Source organism: Mytilus trossulus, unplaced genomic scaffold, assembly GCF_036588685.1.
Source record: "Mytilus trossulus isolate FHL-02 unplaced genomic scaffold, PNRI_Mtr1.1.1.hap1 h1tg000398l__unscaffolded, whole genome shotgun sequence".
Classification (NCBI taxonomy): Eukaryota; Metazoa; Mollusca; class Bivalvia; order Mytilida; family Mytilidae; genus Mytilus; species Mytilus trossulus.
Window position 1 is genome coordinate 539,044 of NW_026963347.1, and position 15,544 is coordinate 554,587.

Consider the following 15,544-nt stretch of genomic DNA (forward strand, 5'->3'; position numbering starts at 1 on the left):
AGTGACCATATTCATATTCCCAAGTCACCCTTATGTGTAACCCAATTAAAATTTTCATCACAAATTCTTAAACTCTATCTCCAACGCTGGAAGATGACAACAGTGTCCATGTAATGAATGCACTATTAAGGTCTAATACCACCATTGATTTTTCCCTATTGGTCTTTGTTAAATTGACACTTTTAAAAAAATTTACAGTATTTACCTTTATTTCAACCAAAGAAATACTTTGCATGTATAAAGTTTGATCCTTTCCAGTGAAACAGTGAAAATTTCACACTACATTTCATTGCATATAAGAAAGAAACCAACACCGGAAGTAAACAACCCAATTTTTACACTGTTATTTACTGGTTACCTGCTTTGGTAACTATGTAACCTTAACGTTCCAAAATATTTTAAAAGACCATCAAATAATAAAAGAATGATGCTTTCAGACTTCCAACATACATATTTACGACTCAGAAAAATTTAAGTGCATTGAAATGCAGGGTTAATTTTCTACAACTGTCAAATTCAAGGGAATATTTTGTTAGGCCTACTTTTATGCAACCGGATGCGACAGACCATGATTTGGTGGTATTACACCTTAAGCATACTCCGCAGTCAATTACAAAGCAAGAACAAATTAGTGGTGTTTTGAAATTGATACATCTTAAACAATTTAGAACTATTTTCACTTACAAAAATCAAATTTCTCTATATAAAAAAAAAACTAACCAATTGCATATTAATTATGTTTTGTGGAAAAGAACACCCGACATATTTTGGTTTGTGAAAGACAAAAAGACAAAGCTAAATGAATCGTGTAATTGTGCATTTTCTGTGCAAATCATTGTCGTCGATTGGTCAACAAACATTCTTCACAGGATATTCTCCAAATAGCAAAAAGGAAGTAATTGAATGATAATTCATAACATAATAGAAATATATGTATCACATAATTGTGTAATTGACGTTAAAGTTTATTGTATTCTCAAAATGTATTGTTTAATCATAGTAACAGCATATCAGTTAATGCAGATATCAAGAACTCTGAATTTGACTTCGAAGAATGTTTGCCCTAGACATTTGCAATCTGTTAAAAAGTATGTATTTTTAATTCAGCCATGACAGCAAAAGCACACTTTTATCATTTTGTAATTACATTGTTTTACGGGTAACGTTTAGATGTATTTCCATTTATAGCGTGGTTCATAACATTTCAAAAGATGTATTGGCAGTGGAGTGTTGTCCGAATTATATCATTAAGAACGGCATATGTGAACGTAAGTACAAGATTAATTGCGATGCATTAAAATTATTTCTAGTTGATAGAATTAAGGATGTTCGCTTGTTATGTTTTTTTTTTTTTTTTTGTCAGATTTTCGAAATCCTCTGGTTTTATTTATTTGAATGCTTAAGAAAAATTTCATCATTGACCTTCATTTTTCTTTTTAATAATCTTTTACATGACTGTATAGTTATAAGCCATCTGTTAAAGTCTTATAAAATCTTTGTTATCTTTCAAAGGTGTTTGCGAACTTAAACTTGTCAATGATAAAGCTATGAAAAATCAAGAGAGAGCGTTTTCGCGCCAGAATTGTAATGGCTTATATCTCGAAAACATGCAAATTGACATATACTTTTTTTTTGTTCTTATGATTTCTTTATTAATCCCTTATTAATATATACCAATGCTGTATAACAGCTTGTTATTTTAAAACTGAGAAGCGAACCACCATTAAGATAATATTTGTAAGCCTCTACCAAATTAAGATAGATCGGGTGATTGTTTTCTGGGTATGATGCAAAAATACCGTTATGCAATTAAACATTTTACTAAATATCATCCAATAGTCAGACAACAGAAACATCTAAGTTCTGTAATTTTAATTCTTAACGATAAAACGAATAAGGTGCCGTAAATAGTATTTCAATATAAAAAAAATGTAAAAAAATCCATCTTAAATAAAAGGCAGATAAGTATATTGAAAGGAGTAGGTCCGGATAGGGCCAATTTTGGCCTCAAATTTTAGGTTCATCTGGTGAAAGATTTTGTTCACTTTTTAAACACTTTAGTTACTACTTCAGTCGATTCAATTAGTTTGTGTAAAATACTTAAACTGATTTAGTCATTTCAGACGTTCACATTCAATCTTAAATATGAAAAATCTATCAATTTTGCAATTATATGTCACTTTTCAGATAATGTTTGTCAAAATGAAAGTGGCAGCATCCGTGTTCATCCTAATCCTTTATATATGTTATGTTTTATCATCAAATACAACTTACATTTGAATATTAAGAATGAACACGAATGTGGCCACTTCCATTTAAGACGACAACCGTCGAAAATATTTAACTCAAATGCTGCAATTGTGAGGATTTCAGTAATTTAGCATGACTTAATGATGATAGTTTCCGATATACATTTTGTATGTGCATTACACTACAAACCATTAAAGTCTGAAATGACATTCATTTGTACCCGACTGTACTAATTTTTACTCGACCAGTCTGAATTGGTTTGACTTTTACTTGACATTAATGGACTCCAGAATCTGATGTACAGTAGTTGTCGTTTGTTTATGTAATATATACGTGTTTCTCGTTTCTCGTTTTGTTTATATAGATTAGACCGTTGGTTTTCCCGTTTGAATGGTTTTACACTAGTAATTTTGGGGCCCTTTATAGCTTGTTGTTCGGTGTGAGCCAAGGCTCCGTGTTGAAGGCCGTACTTTAACCTATAATGGTTTAATTTTTAAATTGTTATTTGGATGGAGAGTTGTCTCATTGGCACTCACACCACATCTTCCTATATCTATCCAATCTGAACCATACTTGACTGTACGGAATCGGACTTGACCCTTATATTTGCCGTTGAAAATAATCTGAACTATTACTCGACTAGTCTGAACTATTACTCGACCAGTCTGAAACAGTCTTAACCCAATCTCGACATATACTCGACAAATTTTTCCAGTCTAAACCATAAAAAAAGTCTACTTTTTTAACTGTTAAAAAAAATCTTTTTAACTGACAGATATAACAACAGCCAACAAAAATCGTAAAAAAAATTAAACTCATATTACAAATATATCTATGATTATAAGGATGAATGAAAAAGTATATCATATATAACTTATATAATAAAAGGATCAAATTAAATGAATAAATTAAATTGTTTTTTTTCTGATTAGTGGTGAAATATAAGGATTAACCTCTGCTTGGAGGCAAACTCATAAATAAGATCACACCTGGTCAGAGGTATTAAATTCTAAAAAACATTGATTCAAAATTGCAACATCCTGTCTAATTTAAATAACAAGGCCTTTCGAATATACATGTATGTACTAGATATTTCATTTATTGGCGCAAGTAATACCATCAAATTAAAAGAGAGTGGCGCAATCAATACCTTTTCAAAACTGCAATTGGCGCAAATTGATTCTGCCCATAAGTTATACATGAATTTTAAAATATAGGGCTTTCTTTTTACCTGTAAAACACACATGCACTGAGGTAATTATAACATATCCAAGTGCTGTATGTATGCCATGTTAATTTGACCAAAAAATTACTTGAATTAATTGAAATAAATATTTACTATTACTTTGGAATACATCTCCTTTTTTTTAAAAGGTTATCAAGGATTGCTATGGATATTCTATTATCATGATAACATTAAATTATTGGTTCAATAAAACAATACAATTAAGCTCTCATTTTTTTAAATTTATTAAGTTGTTTTATATACTATTTTATATATATTAATATATATGCATATTAATAAAAAAAAAATCACTGCATTATTAATTAAACTCAACTAAATCTCTTCTAGGCTTAAGTTAATGGTGAAAATAGTCCAGTTACCATAAAATACTTCCGAAATATTCATAAAATTTTGAATAAATATTGAAAATACTAGTCATTTGTTAAACACAAATGCTTTTAGATTATTTGATCAGCTTGGTTTTTTTTTATATTTTAAAAATTGATATATATTAGTACGTAAGTGTTAATTAACATCGTGTTGAAGTTATATTATGATTGTTTATTGTGAAATTTTAATTTCTATACTGTATTGAATACATTTTAAATTTCAAGTTGTTGTTCAAATTTTATTATAAAAAAACAAAATTGATAAAATTCAGTTGATAGATTCAAAGAATAGGTCTAGGTTGGTTAAGACTTGGTCGAGTATGGTTCAGACTAGGTCGATTACGGTTCAGACTTGGTCGAGTACGGTTTAGACTAGGTCGAGTACGGTTCAGACTAGTATAAAATGGTTAAGTACTGGTCAAGTACACATTCAGACTGTTAAGTATGGTTCAGACTACAGTCGAGTAAAAATCAGTTCAGTCGAGTACAGATATAGGCCATTTCAGACTAATAATGGTTTGTAGTGTTATATTGTCAAAAATAGCCCATATTTATGTAACAATGAATAGCTAAAAGTTCACATTATCAAAATTTTGTAAAACTGATTCTGGGACCAAAAATGGGTCCTACTGAACCTACTCCTATCATATATTACAGGGAAACGTGTGGGTTTTTTTCATCAAATGATGCCAAAAGTTAAAAAAATGTGTCCTATGACCCCGCCTGTCAACTAACATGGACAATATAGCTAAACATAAAACACGGGTAAAATGCAGTTTTGGCTGATATCTCCGAAACTAAAGCATTTAGAGGAAATTTAACAATGGGTAAAAATGTTTATCAGAATAAGATTTATCTGGTAAATGAAATGTTTAGCCGTTGTTGGTTTGCTAACCCTGAATGAGTAATTCCAAAAAAAAATGCAGTTTCTGATTAGTTTTGTAATTTTAAAAGTAACTGTAATTCAAAGTTACATAATTAACAATTATTTTGTTCAACTATAATTGATAGGGCTTGGTAAAATTTCACATTAAATGTACCTTGAAGATATTTAATTATATTTTTTTTAGAATTGTCTACCTAAGGAATATATTTCCTTTTGCTGGATTTTCACAATACTTTCGGAAATTTGGTTCTACCTTTTTTATGTTGCCTAATGTTTCTATTATTCTTTATTGTTTGACGTCTGGTGTGCACAAAGTTAATTAGGTATAGCTAACAAAATTAAGAAATGGAAATGGGGAATGATTCAAAGCAAAAACAAGCCGACAAAAGAGCTTAAAACAGCTCAAAGCCATCAATTGTGAAATGCCGCACCCGGAGGAAGGCTTTCGCTGTCCCCTAAACAAAAAATATGTACAACTAGTTCAGGGAAACTTGCCGACAAACTTAACTCCAAAACATAAAAAAAGAACTAAAATTTCAATTATTACAAGACTAGCAAAGGCAGGATGCTCCTAACTTGGTAAAGGCACAACAATGTGGTAGGGATTTACATGTTTTGTGAGGTCTCAATACTCCCAAATACCTTTAGTCAACTTAAAACAAACAAACACACAGCAATATGAATAGTAAAACTCAGTTTAAAACAATTTCGAATTCGATGTCAGAATAGGTACATGTAAAAAAAAAAATAAGTCAAATTAAAATGATACATAAAATAACAAAGAATTCCTAGCAGTTACTGATATGCTTCCTCGTGACCTCAATTAAAGGGATTGAACGATTATGTCTTCGTCATATGAAAATCAAGCACAATCCCTCCCTATGGGGGTTGAGTATAATACCATCGTAAATATATAAGAAGACCATAATCCGTATCATGTCAAGAACTGGTCCAGGAATAAATGTAAAAATTGAAATGGGGAATGTGTCAAAGAGACAACAACACGACCAAACAAGCACAAAACATCCAACGCGTTACGACTACCGATGTGTCTTCAACACAGCGCAGTATGCTCCCACTGTTTATTTCGTATACAAAGACCCTACATATATATAGAATATAATTATTTTCTGTGACTGTATCTTACATTAATTTGTAGGATCCTTTACTATATATAATTTAGCTGATCTGTAACCATAACATCTTCATACCTTATATATCATGTACTGTAGTACGCCGCTAGATTAAAACTGACGTGGAAAGGTAACACATGCCCACCGAAGGCTCTTTTATTTGAGATCCCAGGTGATCGTGTGGTATAGCGGGACGACTGCAGTGCAGGCGATTTGGTGTCACGATATCACAGAAGCATGGGTTCGAATCCCGGCGAGGGAAGAACCAAAAATTTGCGAAAGCAAATTTACAGATCTAACATTGTTGGGTTGATGTTTAGACGAGTTGTATATACATTATGTACACAGCCATGTATCACCATCATTGATGGCGATCCGATGGATACATCTGTTGTAGGGTTGTCACTGACTCAGACGTACTTATGAATATAATTATTTTCTGTGACTGTATCTTACATTAATTTGTAAGATCCTTTACTATAGATAATTTAGCTGATCTGTAACAATAACATCTTCATGCCTTATATATCATGTACTGTAGTACGCCGCTAGATTAAAACTGACGTGGAAAGGTAACACATGCCCATCGAAAGCTCTTTTATTTGAGAGCCCAGGTGGTCGTGTGGTCTAGCGGAACGGCTGCAGTGCAGGCGATTTGGTGTCACGATATCACAGAAGCATGGGTTCGAATCCCGGCGAGGGAAGAACCAAAAATTTGCGAAAGCAAATTTACAGATCTAACATTGTTGGGTTGATGTTTAGACGAGTTGTATATATATATATAGAAATTTGTTTGACATGCACACGTATAAAAATTGCGGTTTTTATCCAACGCAGTCATAGGTTTGAACGTAGTTTTCAATTTAGACTCGTATATATATATAATTTATATATATAAAAGTCTATAAAAAGGACCAACCAGCAAATTTACTATGTACCGGATCGTCTAGAATAGGCGATACTATGCAGATAAGGAAAAAATTATATCAGTCTAAAGATTTGCACAACGGTACTGATATAAGGTGTTATTAAACAAAAATGTTGTTATAAAATCGTGTTGACAAATATTTCGGCTCAACAAATGGCCTTCTTCTTGTGTCACAAGTTTTAACAATACTGATACATAATGTACAAGGTGTGAAAATAGATCAGTAATAATACAGGTAAGTTTTGGTCGATTGATTTTAATCCTGAATATCATAATTTAAACAAAACACTATAAATCAATATACGTGACTGTGTATATTAACAATAAAAATAAGTGAAAAACAAGACTGTTAGTATTTCTTATTGATGCCGTTTGGGTGATGTACATTAAGTTCCTTTATCCAAAAGCTTTCCCGAACCTGTCGCTGTGTATCACTCCAGTGAATGTTCTGCTCAATCACTAGAATTTTCATGCGGTTAAAGTCATCAAGTTTGTGATCCGACTGTCTGAAGTGCTGAGAGACTGGAAGAAGTGGCTTCTTCGAGATATCACTCCTATGGCCATTGAGGCGTTTGTGGAAAGGCTGCTTTGACTCGCCAACATATTGGAGGCCACAAACCGAACATTCTAGTATGTAAATAACATTCATACTTTTGCAGGTAACATTGCAAAATATCTTATAGTTATTTTCGGTTGCCTTACTGTGAAATGTTGACGAATGCTGCATCTGTAAACAGCATTTGCAGCGTTTTTTTTCCACACGAACGACATTCTCCAGGAGTACTTCTATTATCAGACACTTCAGCCCGCACTAGCAGGTTCCGCAGACTACTAGGTTGCCTAAAAGCTATCATTGGAGGCTCAGGGAAAATCTTGGACAGTTTGGAATTCTTTTCAACTGATTTCCAATGCTCACGAATGACACCAAAGCTGTTTTTGAGAGATGGGTGATAAGTAAGAACACATGGAGTCCTTTTATTTTTCTTTTTAACTTTGTATTCCAATAGTTTACTCCTCGGAATTGACTCCGTTTTCTGAAAGCTTTTTTTTGATATTTCTGTGTTTGTAGCCCCTTTTCTTCAAGCGAGTTTCAAGTTTACGCAGTTGTCTTTTAGTTGTTTCTGTGTTGGAGCATATTCGCTTGCTTCTAAGTGCCTGACTGTATGGAATGCTCTTGGTAAGATGAGCAGGATGGCAACTTTAAGGGGACAAATATTGATGAGTGTCAGTAGGCTTAGAATATAAATCTGTAGATATGATGCCCTCTGTGAGCGAACTTGAAGTATCGAGGAAGGCGATTTTGGATTTAGACTTCTCATGAGTAAATTTGATACTAGGATGTATGTTGTTGGCATGAGTGATAAAAGTGTCTAAATCCTCGTCGCTTTTGTTCCATTTCATATCCACATCATCTATAAATCTAAACCAGGAAAGCGGTTTTTCGATGGAAGTTTCAAGGAGTTGTTTCTCTAATTTGCCCATAAATATGTTGGCATATGACGGAGCCATTTTGGTGCCCATGGCAGTTCCATTTACTTGCAAATAATGATCTCCATCAAAAGTAAAGTTGTTTTTCTTAAGTACTAGCGTGAGCATTTTGACCAGGCATTCAGTAGGTGGATATTTTACTGGTCTGGAATTCCAAACTTCTTTGCATGCATCGATGCCATCTGCATGTGGAATATTAGTGTAGAGGGAGGTAACATCCATGGAAACAAGAGTCGTGTCGGAGGGGAGTGGGTTTAAGGCCTGCATTTTTCTAAGATAATCGGTTGTATCTTTGATGTGAGATGGTAAGTCTTCAACATGTTGACGAAGATGGAAGTCAACAAATTCCGATATTTTTTCCGTCGGATGACCGTTCGCTGAAACTATAGGTCTTCCGGGGTTATTGGCCTTATGAATTTTAGGTAATAGATAGAATCTGTCCGGTTTTGGGTTTTCTGGTTTCAAATATTCAAGAGTTTTGTCATCGATGAAACCATCGTCATGCATTTCTTCCAAACTATTAGTAATATCTCTGCTAAAAGATGTAGTAGGATCAGAGTCTAGTTTTTGGTAGAACCTTGCATCGCTAAGTTGTCGTTCAGCCTCTTGAATATAGGCAGTTTTATCCATGACAACCACTGCACTGCCCTTGTCTGCAGGTTTAATGACGATATTGTTGTTAGATCGTAAGTTTTTCAGTGCAGTCCGTTCTTCATTGGTAAGATTGTCAAAAGGTTTATTGTTATTTTTAGTATTTTTAATAATGTATGACTTAAAGTTATCAATAAAAGATTCCAAGGTAGCATTTTTGCTCGGTCTAGGGATCCAAGAACACTTTTTAATAAATTTGTAGTTGTTCTCTACTTCTGAAATTTCTGAGTCCCCATCCGCGCTTATTATGTTATCCTCCTTCGACGCGAAATATTCCTTAATACGTAGACCTCTAGCAAAATTGTCAAGGTCTTCCGACAATTTGGTGTCATTGACAGGAGCAGGTAGAGGACAGAAGTTAAGTCCTCTAGAGAGAAGAGATGTTTCCGATTCCGTTAATTGGTGTTGAGAAAGATTGACCACGATGTTGGAGGGTGAATCAGTCTGTTGAGGTCTACGTTTAAAGCGTCTTATTCGTTTAGTCTTTCTCTCTGATGGTAATGAAGGGTGGGTGTATTCTATGCCATCCCTGCGGAATTTTCGTTTTTGTCTTTCACTTAAGTTGTTGGATTGTATAGTAGTTATGTCCTTGAGACGAGTGTTGATAGCATCACAATTGTCAGATGTTAGATCTCTTTTGCAGCTATTCAAAAGGGTGTTAAACTCGCCAGTGAGAGTTTTGAGATGTCCTTCGCAGTGTTGTTTAAGGAGGACCACTAACCGCTTTGAACAATGGAAGAGGGTTTGGTCCCATCTGCGAAGTAGTGTTTTGGATAAAGAGCCAGGTGCTTGTGGCTTGATCTTGATTTGTAGTCCGTTAGGAATACGTTCATTAAACTCGTAGTTAATCAAATTAGATAAATGGTGTTCAGTTCTAATTTGTTTTTGTTTAATAGCTCTAAGTTGTTTAAAATAATCATTGATGTTCATGATATAAGAGCTAAAAACTTAAATTTGCTGGGATTATGTGAGTAACATGATACAGGTCATTCAGGGGGAAAATAATATAAAAGTCTATAAAAAGGACCAACCAGCAAATTTACTATGTACCGGATCGTCTAGAATAGGCGATACTATATATATATATATCTATACGCCGCTAGATTAAAAATTGACGTGGAAAGGTAACATATGGCCACCGAAAGCTCTTTTTTTTAGAGCCCAGGTGGTCGTGTGGTCTAGCGGGACGGCTGCAGTGCAGGCGATTTGGTGTCACGATATCACAGTAGCATGGGTTCGAATCCCGGCGAGGGAAGAACCAAAAATTTGCGAAAGCAAATTTACAGATCTAACATTGTTGGGTTGATGTTTAGAAGAGTTGTATATATATATATATATATATATACATATACAACTCGTCTAAACATCAACCCAACAATGTTAGATCTGTAAATTTGATATATATATATATAAGTACGTCTGAGTCAGTGACAACCCTACAACAGATGTATCCATCGGATCGCCATCAATGATGGTGATACATGGCTGTGTACATAATGTATATACAACTCGTCTAAACATCAACCCAACAATGTTAGATCTGTAAATTTGTTTCGCAAATTTTTGGTTCTTCCCTCGCCGGGATTCGAACCCATGCTACTGTGATATCGTGACACCAAATCGCCTGCACTGCAGCCGTCCCTCTAGACCACACGACCACCTGGGCTCTCAAAAAAAGAGCTTTCGGTGGGCATGTGTTACCTTTCCACGTTAGTTTTAATCTAGCGGCGTACTACAGTACATGATATATAAGGCATATATATATATATATATATGTATGTTTCAATATTAATACCAAATTATTCCATCTCTGATGACCTTACAACAGTATCCTAACTATATCCCTTCTCAGTAAGTCTGTTTAAAGGTTTGTCTGCTTTATATAATATAATACCCTAATAAAAGATTGGATGTTAAATACCTGAAAGTATAAATTTCTGCATGATGCCTTCATTGCCAAAATATTTAAAAATGTTTTGACTAGTTTGTGAAATCGAAAACCCTGGTATATTAACAATGTTGCAGTAACACAGATATTTCTTTTGTTAAAATCAAATACATTTCTTATAAACAGGTTGCATTATAACGCTGTAACATTATTTTTTTTCAAACTGAGCAAATTTCAGTTTGTATGTTTTGAGCAAACTATATTAGATTAACTCATCTTTCCACATTTTGCTTTCAACATGTTTTGGTCGGGGGGAAATTTCTAAAATTATACAATCATCCAAATTTTGGCTATTATTCTTTAATGCAATATTAAAAATAATAAAAAAGCAATAAAAAACATAGAGAGAGATAGAGTGCACACGAAACACATATAGTCGGATGATTTTATTATTTTCTGAAGCATGTCCAGCAGGAACTTACGGGAAGTTTTGTAAGAATCACTGCCTAAAAGGTCAGTTTGGTAAAATGTGCAACTCTACATGCCATTGCAGTTCAGTTCAGGTATGCAACAATATATTTGGATGTGTCTGTCCAGAAGGATTAACAGGAAACAAATGTGATAAAGGTAATGTTGGAAATAATTCATTCAACTTTAAGACATGCTCTTTTTTACTTCAATCATGTGTTAATAATATAAAACAACAAAATTTTATGTTAACACTGCAATTGTCAAATTCAGATTGAAATTAACCTTTTATACTCGCCATTAACAAATATATTAACTATAAAGATTGATAGACTAACTGTTGATTTGATTAACGTTCAGTGTCAAATGTTTCAAGCATTTTAAGATTAGACAAAAGAAAAGACGTCAATATTATAAGTAGGCATTTCCGATAATGTATTTTCTATTGTTTTTATGCCACAATTTTTGACCGGCACTTGAAGCTTTAGTTAATTGAATCCACACTATTGTCACTGGTTTTCACAGTTTATAACGTTTTAACTAAACGGATCCACAAACAAGACGCAACGCTCACTGGTGATACCATGGATATTTTTCATCAATACATCTACTTTCAAAATTGGTATCTGTATTGTTGGAAATTGGTTGATGTGTCATTGACATACAGGCCCTTTTACACTATTTGAAATAGATGATGTGAATGATAACTGATGAATATATATATATATGCCTTTTACATGACTATTTTTACGTTGGCCTATGGAACGTTTTTTTATCTTCACCAGAGTGCATATTCTATGTTTGTCATGTGAAATCTAAACAGAAAAATTGCAATGTTTACTAATTGTTATTGTAGATGTTACATCTGTAGAAAACACTTTCACAAATATTGTTGTTACTGGTTATGCAAGTGAAGCTATCACTATCGAGGAGACACCAATCAAAAGCAGTGGTAGGTAGATGCAGCATCTAATAATAATAAATAATAATGACAACTTAAATTGACTTCCAATTGACGAATTTGACTTATCACAAAGAGGCGAATAAACGCATCATCAACATGTTTTATAAAACCAATTTCTCCCGCTACCTTTACCATGTTTACATATCAACAAAATACATTGTATATTTGAAATGTGGATACAGCTCGATAATGATACATATTATTTTTTAAATAACATGGTAAAAGCAGATGTTATATTTGTAACAAAATTTCACGCGAAAATAAATTTATCAGTTTGATTTACCTTTTTACAAAATTTTCATTTTCACTTATTTTACCATGAAATATGAATTTCGTTATTGTAGAACCATCGAATAAAGAATGGCTATGGTATACAATTTGTATTACTGGAGCTATAATAATAACTGCGTCAAGTCATGTATTGCGTTCTTATAGAAAGCGAAAATTAAGACTTACAAATGAAGAAGCAGTGGTGGAATCAACAACAACTTCTCAGTATACTGGTTTCTATCATGAAATTGACGAAAACATTTTTAAAGATGTCACACCAAGCCTATCCCTGGTATCACACCCATCTAAAATGGAAGCTATGTGCTTTATTCCACAAGAGAATTCGTTGATCACAAGAAGCACTGAACTTGTAAATACAGATTATCTTGATCCTGTATTCGCAGCAGAAGACGACGAAGAATATTCGCAACAACAAGAATTGCATAAAAAAGATAACATGTCAACGTGTTTCTCCGTAATAGTTCCGCTTAGTATCAAATCTGTCAATCCTTCCAAAGTCACAGAAACTCGGCATGAACATATGCATGGGTATGAAGTACCTGTGATGGTTCATCAGTGCATCGAAAGTTCATCCGGGTCTGATGAAGATGCAACCGATCATAAATATTCTCATGTGTATCAATCACTACAAAAAGACAGTCCAACGGAAAATAACGAATACAAAAAACTGCGGACGCCTGAAAATAAGATAGTAAATGATGAATCACTGCAAGCAACTACTGAAGCTATATAAGAACTAGTTAATTCCCGCATTTCATACACAATTCAAGGAAGCTCGATCTGACAAAACAATAGAAAAGATTTGTTTTTTAAAGAGAATGTGTGATGAAAAATATCTGAGATAAACAAGTTGACGACAGGTGACATGCACACTGTTGATGCTTTTGAATGTGAAGAAAGACAAGACCATTAACGTTAGGAAAATGTACGTTGTCACAGAGACGTAACTCAAAGCAATCATGCAAATCCTTGTAAATACAAAATGTAATAGTGCTGAAATTTTGAATCAGAATTTTAAATGATTATGCTATAATTAATTATTATTAATCTATCAGTATATGCAAAGCGAAATGGAAGAGCATAAACTCCGAACGGAGCTAGAACGGTTTGACAACAGGATAAGCGTATCATTCTTTGCCTGCATCACTCGACATGCACATCAAGGCTCAGTAAAAGTTACCCTTGAAAAAGAAAATAGCAAATTAACTTATAACGACAATTCCAAAAGTACGATTAAAAAACAAACACATTTACTGTAAACAAAACAGACAAACAATAGTAGACAAAACAGAACATAGAAAACTATACAGTGAGCAACATGAACCCTATTATAAAATAAGTCTGATCTCATGTGCTTAGGAAAGATAAGCAGATTAACAAATGGCACCCGTTTTGTTGGAATGTAACTAACTCAACATGAAAATTCCACAATTGAGAATCTGAAACCATTTGATGTGTCTCAAAGTTCTATGTTCAGCCGACCCTTATTGTAAATTTCTAGACACTGTATGAGGCTCACTTAACGCTATTAATTGAATTCTTTATTTCAAGTCCAATTGAATAAATGTGTTCACCAAATTGTGATTTGTTTAGTGAAAGAACATCTTCTATAGAGTGGACAGTACTGTTAAAGTGTATTGCTAACTTTTTTTCGTCCTTCCTTAGAAGTAGAATCAGCCTCATATGAATATTAGAAGCCGGTAATGGCCCCATAACATTTCACTTTTAGGGCTTTCTCATTATGATTGCAAACGATTAAATACATATTGGTCAAATATATCTTGATATCATTTTTTCGACTGTCAGTATAAAGACGCTCTTGCATCAAATTGGTGTTAATAGGACATATGTTACATAAACTCTGTTTAAATGATTTAAAGTATGAAAATTGTAGGTATTCGAATATCACTGTATAAGAAATAATCTAGAAATTATTAAAAGGATACATGCTATGTCCATTTCTAGAATATGAAACAATTTAAACTCGCAAATCTATGTATTAGACCGTTGGTTTTCCCGTTTGAATGGTTTTACACTAGTAATTTTTGGGGCCCTTTATAGTTTGTTGTTCGGTTTGAGCCAAGGCACCGTGTTGCAGGCCGTAATTTGACCTATTATGGTTTACTTTTTTAAATTGTTATTTGGATAGAGAGTTGTCTCATTGGCACTCACACCACAGCATCCTATATTTATGTGAGTGAAAAAAAAAACTTTATTTAAAACTTTATTTAAAACTTTGTGGTGGTAGAATGGCGCAATATTCAGGTTTCTTTGCTCAATAGAAACACAATACGAATATTACTCAAATATGTTTGAATTGTACGTCCGTCGAGTAATGATTTTTGTGTAAATGCTTATTCTTCATTTTTTTTAAATATATATAAATAAACCTCTTTACGATCATTTGGGAATTTTCATCGGACATGCATATATTCAACTGTATTTGTTCTCCTTAGCAATATGTTTGTTAAGCAAACTAAACCTTATCGACAGGTTTTAGATGTTCATATGTGCACGAACTGCGCCCCATTAATTGTGGAGTGTTTCCTCTGTTGTTATGTTTATCGTTTATTGCTAAAATTTCCTGAAATAAAAAAATGCAACAACACTAAACCTAACCGTTATCTTAAATATCGTTAAAAAATTTTGTCTTGAGATTATTAAGAATTCTTTAGATATAGTCCTTATATCTAATCAAATGAACTTGCTTAGAATCAGTTAATTATAATCAACAATAGCTGTCTTTTTTTTTTAATTTATATATTTCAGTTTTACATGTAATTCGAAAAACTTTTATGCAAATAGTGGACTGGAGGGATATGTTTAGTTCCTTACTGGTCATTTCTCTTGCGTAATCAGATATTCCTTTGACCATACTTTACAATTTACTGATGTGGTCTTTACATTCAATTACTGTCAACGATAATTAATAAGACATTGTTATCAGATATTTTGAATATTGATTCAAAATTAAAGTTGTATA

At 33.2% G+C, this 15,544-nt stretch overlaps 2 protein-coding genes across 2 annotated transcripts; one reads left to right on the forward strand and one right to left on the reverse strand.

Moving 5' to 3' along the window:
* Nucleotides 1-8,011: 8,011 nt before the first annotated feature.
* LOC134702097 (uncharacterized) lies at nucleotides 8,012-11,124 on the reverse strand. Its single transcript, XM_063563189.1, has 2 exons — nucleotides 11,111-11,124; nucleotides 8,012-9,704 (listed from the first exon to the last, which is right to left on the reverse strand). Exons 1-2 carry the CDS (start codon nucleotides 11,122-11,124, stop codon nucleotides 8,012-8,014), a joined length of 1,707 nt encoding a protein of 568 aa, XP_063419259.1.
* Nucleotides 11,125-11,278: 154 nt separating this feature from the next.
* LOC134702098 (uncharacterized) lies at nucleotides 11,279-13,294 on the forward strand. The gene is made up of 3 exons (XM_063563190.1): nucleotides 11,279-11,465; nucleotides 12,163-12,258; nucleotides 12,615-13,294. The coding sequence occupies exons 1-3, from the start codon at nucleotides 11,279-11,281 to the stop codon at nucleotides 13,292-13,294; spliced, it is 963 nt and encodes a 320-aa protein (XP_063419260.1).
* Nucleotides 13,295-15,544: the final 2,250 nt, after the last annotated feature.

Excerpts from the sequence above, each read along its gene's own strand:
- LOC134702098 (XM_063563190.1), top strand. The coding sequence starts at position 11,279 with ATGATTTTATTATTTTCTGAAGCATGTCCAGCAGGAACTTACGGGAAG. Across the intron at positions 11,466-12,162 it reads AGGAAACAAATGTGATAAAG|ATGTTACATCTGTAGAAAAC; the intron begins GTAATGTTGGAA and ends TTGTTATTGTAG. Across the intron at positions 12,259-12,614 it reads GACACCAATCAAAAGCAGTG|AACCATCGAATAAAGAATGG; the intron begins GTAGGTAGATGC and ends TCGTTATTGTAG.